Raw genomic sequence first — 8,750 nt, 5'->3', positions numbered from 1 at the left:
GGGTGTCAACAGAGTAGTCTTTACAGGGAATCAGACTTATTCTGCTCACCTCTCTAGCTTCAACAGCACAAGGTCTGCTTCGACTATCAAGGCACCCCCGGAAATAGCAGGTCGCAAGAGAGTGACAAACATACAAAAGAAGTAAAGGAAAATTACAAAAGTAAGGATTAAGAAAGAAAAAGCAGCAGTTCCCTGTTTTACATCAGGCACAGTTATGGGCGTGACATGAATTAGCCCATTTACAATTCTACTGTGCTTGAACGAGAAATGTCCCCCCTTTGGGAATGGCCTAAAGACACTACATATCATAGTTTGTTAAAATTAACAGAATCGCATATTTTCACACTTTTTTGGCTCAGTTTGCATAATTTCATAATTTTTCTTGCATAAAACGACGGAGACAGCTTTACATAACTGATGATCTTGTCATTTACTTTACAACACCGATTCTGACGTCATGTACTTTACACGTACTGATCGTGACGTCATGTACTTTACAAGTACTAAGTACTGATGATCTTGTCTTCAGTGAAGAACAGTTGCACCATCTCAGATATTTCGATGGGGGCGTGAAAATCCCTGAATAAAAAAGATGTAGTAGCAATATTGCAATTATCGAAGTCACAAACTGAAAATCATTGATACTTGTACATGTATTTCCGTGCACTCAGTTTCCTTCACATTCGACAGTCGCCCGTCACGTGCTCTTACTGTCAGTGTCACTGTTACAACTAGGTACCAGAAACTAGATTTTCAAAATAACTGTAGATCTATGCCAAATGTATCTGTTCCATATAGTTTAGGCCTACATCTCCTAGGAATTTTGCTACCATTTGTTTACCTTTCAGTCAGTCAATTTTTAAGATAATGGTAGCTGTTTTAAACAATTTTCTCTGATCAAATATAAATGTAGCCTCCATGTATATCAAAGTCGCTAACTGGCTGCAACCTCATGTTTGACAAATAATAAAAGAGTACTAAGTGCACCTTTTTGTTTTGTTTTGTTTTAGTAAGCGTTTTACGGCACTTGCAACATAATTAGGTTGTATAAGTGCCGAAGATTAGAGGTGTTACAAGACAGTAACAAACATAAAAAAGAAGATGGTGAGATAAAGACGATAGTTGTTTTGATAGGAAAGAAGGAGCAAACCACACCTGAGCACTCGCCAACCACCCACACTAAGTGCACAAACATCTCCACATTAATAGAGTACAATCACTATAACTATAACATTATAACATAGATATGGAGCCTAATTTTTTTTTCAAGACTGTGAGACCATTAGATCTACAAATCGATATTTTATTGCCTCAAACAGATGATCTGTTGCTCTTTCGACAACAGAAGAGCAGTGAGCAGTCAAGCGGTTCTCCTCCACAGTCCACAGTCGTTACAAATGTCCTCTTGTCAATAATTTGTGTCTGTTCAAATATTTATTTATTAATATTTTTTAATACTTTTTTATTAAGGCACGATGATTGTCTGACACTCTACTGAAAATCTTAAAAACATTTGATGCTGTTTTCTGTCGCTTTATTAGGTCGAAATAAAATGCGTGCATGACTTTCATGTATTTTCCCATGTACAAAGGTATATATATATATATATATATATATATATATATATATATATATATATATATATATATATATATATATATATATATATATATATATATATATATAAATATATGAGGTGTACAGTACACAAATAGATACAGTGGGTGTCGCATTCAACGAGGTTGCCGGGACCGGCTTGTTGTCCTCATTAGATCCGACCTCTCTTTGAACGTGACTAAGGCTAAAGTAAAGAAAGGGGACAAGTTATTATATTAGGCCTACACGATGTACCAATACCAGTAATCAAAACAGTTGTTTTCCCAGATGACGAAAATCTCGAACAGCATCAGTGTGCGCGTGTTTGAGCTGTGGTCTGACCGTCATTTCTGCATTTAATTATTTTTTTCCTGAACACGTCTCGTGTGGAAACATACCCTCTCACATATACTATACTTTATTTTATTTATTTTTAAACGGGTGCAATTTGAGAAGTCTGTATTGTGGGAAAAATATTCTAACAGCTTATAAAAAGATGCAGCATTCATTGTAAGAAGCGATAGTTGTCGGAGAGCCCCCCCCCCCTTTTTTTTCTATAGAAATCAATAAATGTTTGTATAACTGGTTACGTTTATCAATCTGTATACTTAACCTTAGACTTGTATTCTTTTTTTTCTACCACTGCCCCTCCTCTTCTCTTCATTACCTTTCCCTAATCTCATCTCTAAACGTAAAACTTCTTACTGTCCTGGTACTAGGTTTTTTCCTATTCATGGATGGTAAAGAGAGCCTTATATTTATAATCCTAATTTTGTTCCTTTCCCTCCTTTGATTGTGTTTGTCTGTGTTACCTTTTCCTCGCTCAAAATGAATGTTTTCGTACAGATGTGTCTTCTATTTCACAAATAAACCAACATTTTTTCAATTTTTCCCTTCCCGTGTCGAAACAGGTCGCTAAAAATCCACTTTTTTCATTTTATATGTTAAATGTGGCTATGATATAAAGTTATAAGCAGATCACGTTGTCTTGTTAACATTTGAAGAGTGGACAGATGAGTCAGGGCCGTTGAGAACATATTAATTTACTTTCGGTGAAAATGTATCTTCCACGACAAGCTGCATGATGAGTGTGAAAACACTAGAAGGTTGCCAAGAGCACAGGAAGTTGCAAGAGGGGGCAGTCATTTTTGGCGTTGGCGTATAATGTTAACAGAATAGGAAAGGGGTTAGTCATCATCATCACAAAATATCAGATCTGAAACACAGACATCCAAGATTATGGTACTCCATTCATTCGTCAGCGCGGATGCTCTAAAGAAAACCCTGTATATTCCACCCATCTGCTCCTTTTCATCGTCTACCCCCTTGGCCTGTTGCCTCTATTTTTTTCAGTTTCAGTTTCAGTGACCGCAAGGGTATTTTTATAGAAGCACTCCCGTTTCGCGTCACATCCACTACCGGAAATCAGCTCCTTCACCACTTTAGTGCCGTCGGATAGGCCTATACAAATAAGGTCAGTTTTTTAAAGTTAAGGCTTAGTTTTAGGATTTTTTTTTTTGGAAAATGCAAGCTTTTATAGTCATTCGGGGGTGGGGGGGGGGGGGGTTTCAGGGGGTTACCCCCTGACGTGCGAATACGTTATAGCAGTGTAGTATGGCGGGGAAGGGGGGGGGGGGGTTCAGAGGGGTCTCCCACCCCCCTGAAATAAAGTGCCGTAACATCTAAAGTAACCATGTGCGTCGTTTTTAAATGCCAAAATCGTGTTCAGAGCCCTAAAAAACATACTAAAAGCTACAAAATAATACCCTTTATGAGACGGGAGGGTTTCTATATATTTACTTCAAGATGTAATTCAGAGCCTCTTTGTCACGTGAAGATTTCAAGAAACGGCCCCAAGAAACTGCATTTAATTTGTTGCTTCCTAATTATAGATCTAGATTATTAGATCTAGATATCTAGATGTAGATTTCTAGATCTAGATCTAGAGTCTAACTGTTTTATGAAATAGTTCTATCAATACCTTTTCGTTGGATTTCTTTTCTAAGAAATGAAATTGCTCATTCTGTTCCTTCTGTTCTATATTGTCACTATCGTTCATTTGTAGGCCTATAGAGAGAGTTAGTAAACTGCAAATTATAGTCTGGGTTGCAACCCCCCCCCCCCCCCCCCCAAACCAGCTACTTTGACAGGCTTTCTAATTGACATTGACATTGACGATTTAGTTGTTTGAGGCTCTAAGTAGAGCCTGTTCAACTATCTGGTAATAAATGACAATAATGCATTGCGTGTAGGCTAGACAAACCAGTTTTGGCAGGTGGGGTTGTAAATAGTTGGGAGATCTTTCCAGTACTCGTCCAGACGTCTCTTAAATGTGTCCACGTTTGGAGCTGACACCACTGATTCGGGAAGATTGTTCCAAATAGTATGAACCCTATTCTCAAAAAAGTTTGCCCTTACACACAATTTGCCTCTTTGCTTCTGGAGCTTCTCTGAGTTGCCACGGAGTATTAATACTAGATCTAGATCTACTTTTTTTTCTACATTTAATGTAATATAGATTCTAGGTCTAATTATATAGACCATTATCAAAACATAATGTATTGAAATTCCCTTACTGTAAGACCGAACTGAACGCATATTTGCTAGGCGCCGTGAGTCTTGTCCCTTCTTGTTTCAACTGATAGAACGGAAATGACGTCAATGGCTCTACGTTGTTCCTCTTGCTATATCTTTTCCCGCTTGCATTAGATTCAATCCTCACGTTTTGGTGCGAAGTGGATTTTTTTAAAGGGGTTTGAGGGGTGGGGTGTTTTTTTTGTATTTCTGTATATTTTGTTTTGGATTTTTAGATGCTGACCAAAGAGGTTATAACCTCTTTGATGCTGACTTCCACCTACGCGCAAATAAATTGGCTCTAGATTTTGGAACTAAATTAGACATTTTAGAGTGCACTTGTCATGATTGGTTCTGAATGACTTATTTAGAAAACATGGACAAGTGAGTGTCGGGGAATCACCATGACAATAAATACTCGAGTTTTACGATATTTTCTCCAAGGAGTCCAAGAATCACCGATGTCTAGTCCAGATCTGGGACTTTATGATGATTATGATAAAAGATATTGTCACTGCACTGGAATACGTATGAGGAAAAAAAGCATTCTTTTTTGCCAGTAAACTAAAATAAAAACAGACCTGGATGGTAAGTTGTTGCAGAACTAAACCAAATATAAATATGTTGAATGACTTCTAATAGTTTTCGATAAACAAAAAGTGAAGGGACTCGAAGAAAACTGGCAGCAGTATTTCAAGAGATAAAAGTATTCAAAGATAGGTGCCCCCCCCCCCCAGACCCTTTCCAAAACAGAAAGTTAAGTAGATAAGTAAATCAGTGAATAAATAAATAAACGAATAAATAAACAAGCAAATGCATGTAGCCCGACCTCACTCTGCTTTTTTCCGAAGAAAAAAAACTCCCAACCCAAACAACCGTTATGAAATAAGACCAATTGAGACAGGAAAGCAACCCTTGTTATACCACCTACGCTTACGTTTTTTAATTGGTGAATAATAAGCAGTCCTTTGTTTATACCTCTCCACTTAATGGGGAATTGTATGCGGGTCGCACGAGTCATGCAGTTCCGTCTATGAGTAGCGACACTCATGATAAAATAGCTCCTCCCAAAACCTTAAGAAGCTGAAGTTGTGGAAGGCGACAGCTAAGTCTACTATTATTATTGTCATTATAAATCGTCTCTATTTTCTTCCGTGTGTTTTTAGATTTTGTGTGCGCGATAAGTGTAGAGAAGCGATCTAAGCACTAGTGTCTGGTGGAGTGCGGATTGCTGCGAGGCTTCTTTAAAGTAAAGTTATTACTGCTGATTAACTAACATTATGAATCCACGTTTAACAAAAGTAATAGGAGAACAAAATTAATATAATTTTTAAAAATTAATTAATTAATTACAAACATTTCTTTGCAATAGTGCAGATCACCTCACACAGACTCACTTCATTCGGTTTATTTCCAACGAATCTTGAAAAACCGGAGAAGCTGGGTTGACATTGAATTTCTCCTATGTATTATATCAGAGGCTTCATATTGCATTAACAGTTTGCTCTTCTTTTTGTCTACCCGACCTGACAGTTTTGAGGACTTCAATTTTGGCAAAATCATGGAGGAAAAAGTGGTCCACAAATTTCACTTAAGATGATCTTCGTTGATATAATTATAAAAATTGCATTTCTGGAAATGGCAAAATAATCTAGTGGACTGTATTTTCGTGTGTTTTATTTAAAACCACCGCTCAATTACGCCGTGCATACTATCTATTTGCATATGAGTGTGGCCTCTAATAAGGTTTTGTATTCAATTTCAGTGTTTGCTTTAGTGGAAAAGGCACTCAAGGCTTTAGAAACAGATGCAATTTTGTGCTAATACACACACACACACACACACACACACACACACACACACACACACACGCGCGCACACACACACACACACACACACACACACACACACACACACACACATACACACACACACACACACACACACACACACACACACACACACACACACACACTCGTAGATGTATAATAATATATAGTTATGACCTTCTATGTATTTGTGCACGTTGAAAAAAAAGTCCATTAAACAACTTGGGAATTAATTTGTAATTAAATCGCGTGCCATGTGCCATAAATAGTAGATGGAATCATGCGGATCGCATTGACGAGTATGTGTAGGTTTTTGAAAGAACAGCTAGAGGAATTGAAAGACAATGCCATGCCAAAAGTAAACCGTGAAGATACATGCAAATCATCACAAGATCTTCTTGCCCAAGAGCAAAGCTGTTTATCCATGGCGTGCCATTTCTCTGTCCTTTTCTTTTCTGACATGTGAGATTCCCACTTAGTCTAGCTGACGTTGTCAAGACTCAAAACTCACGCACAATTCACAATGATCTTTTTTTTGGCTCATAGATCGACATGTTCTTTCCATCTAGCACATATTTGAGTAGTTTGACATATAACCTGTGCAGGCTGTTTCGAAAAATCAATGAAGCTCCGACATATTACAGAATCAGGGATCAAGATACAGTTTTCCAGAGCTTTGCTGGCAATAGTGGGAGGGAATCTTCGGAAGCATATCCACAGATGTGAACAGAAACTCCTTGGCTTCCACGACCCTTGTGGATTGTTTGATGGTGCAGCTGGGCTGTGCTCTTCTAAAACACTCTTTACAAAGTACTAGAGGATGCAGATTGTCATCAACAAGTGTCTGAGGAAGTTGCTCAGGATCAGATGGACAGAGTCACCAATGAGTAAATATAAAGCAGAAACTTTTCCGACAGAAGAACGCTGTAGAGATGGATTGGACTGAGCATACTATCTGGAAATCAGGCAGCTACATAACAAAGAAAGTTCTAGCTTGGCGTCCACAGGTTAAACGGCCAAGGAAAGGGCGTGTGAAATCTGTAGAAAAGTCGCAGAGAATGATGAACAGAAAAGTGGAAGAACATAATTTGAAAAATAGAAAAAAGTTAGCCCAGCTAGGGTAGGGAATAGTGGAAAGTGTTTGTCCCGACAGAGTGAGCCACGCGAAGATGAAACTGGCATGGGCTCTTCTAGAACAAAATTTAAAATGGATGAGCCCAGTCATAGATATTCAACAACTCTCAAACTTTGATCTTCTGGTCACTCTGTTTCAGATAATAAACCCAAGTGTGCGTCTTTCAGCTTGGTGTATCGCATTTGCTTAAATTGTACTCTTTCGTGTTGAGAAGACCATTCAGATACGTCTTTCTGTCTCCTCACGTCAAAGTCCAAACAAAAACAAAGATAGTTGTTCTGGCTTTGTCTTTTAATAGTGAGTAGTCAACTGATTTGGTTGACCAATCACATCTGGGTTTCAGTTCTTTAGGTTTTTTTAATAGTCCTATCTCTGGATTTGTATAGCTTATAATTGTTGGCTTCTTTCTCCTCCTCTCTCTCTTTCTCTCTCTCTTTCTCTCTCTCTCTCTCTCTCTCTCTCTCTCTCTCTCTCTCTCTCTCTCTCTCTCTCTCTCAGAGGTTAAAAAAGCACCTTTCCAACGCATCGTATGCATGTACTTTGAATGACACTATTTTTCATTGAGGTCTGGTTCTTCTACTATTTCCGTGCTGGATTTTCTGCGACTATCTTTGGTGTCCAAAGTGGTTCACATTGCTCGGCTTCGCAAAATGCCTTTCCGCGTTAGGGAACTCTCATGTCAAATCAGTGAGCTTTCAATGTCAAACAAGTTTGGAAATATACTTGTAGTTTATACTTGAGTATGCTATTTTTAAATATTTTTTTTTGCAAAGGAGCAAGATCAAAATTGTATAACCTACTACTAAAACGGCACACACAATTTGACAGTCGTTGTGAAACAATACCACTCCAGCATCTAGGAAAAAACACATTTTAAACATGTGACAGAAAGGTTTTCCCGCAAAACAATAACTCCATATGCCCAAAAATTGACGAGCATCTGATTCCATCGCGTCGTGACATATATTCTTTTCTTGATTTGCAGAATTCTGAACATGGCATCTGAAACGCCAACATATTATGGTCTGAAAGGTAACAACACCACTCTCCATAACGTCACAGAATCGGAGAAAATAACGTACTTAGCCGAACTTCAGGCGCAGACGACACGAATCATGCTTCCCGCCATCGTGCTGCTCATCCTCTTCGCTGTCGTGGGTTTGTTCGGGAACACTCTAGTCCTGATTGCCTACTCCCAGAAGCTCCGTAAAACGGCAACCCAGATATTCATCATGGCGATCGCCAGCTTTGATCTCGTTACCAACGTGTTGGTTATTCCAGGTCAGTTCTGTTTTGTTATAATTGTGGTGTTTTTATATATAAAAAATTTTTGCTTGTGTTTTCTTTATTTTTCTTTGTTTAATCAATTATACATGTATTATTGTTTATTTACTGGAGGCACTATTTCGTAAGCCAGTCAGCAGAACAAAAAAGCAAGACACTAGCTTATGTCGATGGGGTGTAACAAGCACTAACAACAAAAAAAAGGATGCGAACATTACTAGTTACAACGCGCATGGAGCTGGAATATATGCACCGTTTTATAAAAACGCAATTATTATTATTATTATTATTATTATTATTATTATTATTATTATTATTATTATTATTATTAT

General features: G+C 38.0%; 1 protein-coding gene across 2 annotated transcripts in view; it reads left to right on the top strand.

Moving 5' to 3' along the window:
• The first annotated feature begins 2,686 nt into the window (after window positions 1–2,686).
• Window positions 2,687–8,750, top strand: part of LOC101846999 (muscarinic acetylcholine receptor M3) — a 12,798-nt gene continuing 6,734 nt past the window's right edge. The window contains exons 1-2 of one of the 2 annotated variants that reach the window (XM_005110671.3): window positions 2,687–3,070; window positions 8,120–8,415. In XM_005110671.3, the coding sequence (XP_005110728.1) occupies window positions 8,130–8,415 (286 nt within the window). In that variant the 5' untranslated portion in view covers window positions 2,687–3,070; window positions 8,120–8,129. Of the gene's footprint in view, window positions 3,071–5,109; window positions 5,420–8,119; window positions 8,416–8,750 lie in introns of those variants that run through there. The other variant, XM_005110670.3, reaches the window with a different exon arrangement.

Source organism: Aplysia californica, unplaced genomic scaffold (genome assembly GCF_000002075.1).
Source record: "Aplysia californica isolate F4 #8 unplaced genomic scaffold, AplCal3.0 scaffold00927, whole genome shotgun sequence".
Lineage (NCBI taxonomy): Eukaryota > Metazoa > Mollusca > Gastropoda > Aplysiida > Aplysiidae > Aplysia > Aplysia californica.
Note: the sequence above shows the minus strand (reverse complement) of the source record. Positions and strands in the feature narration are given on the sequence as shown.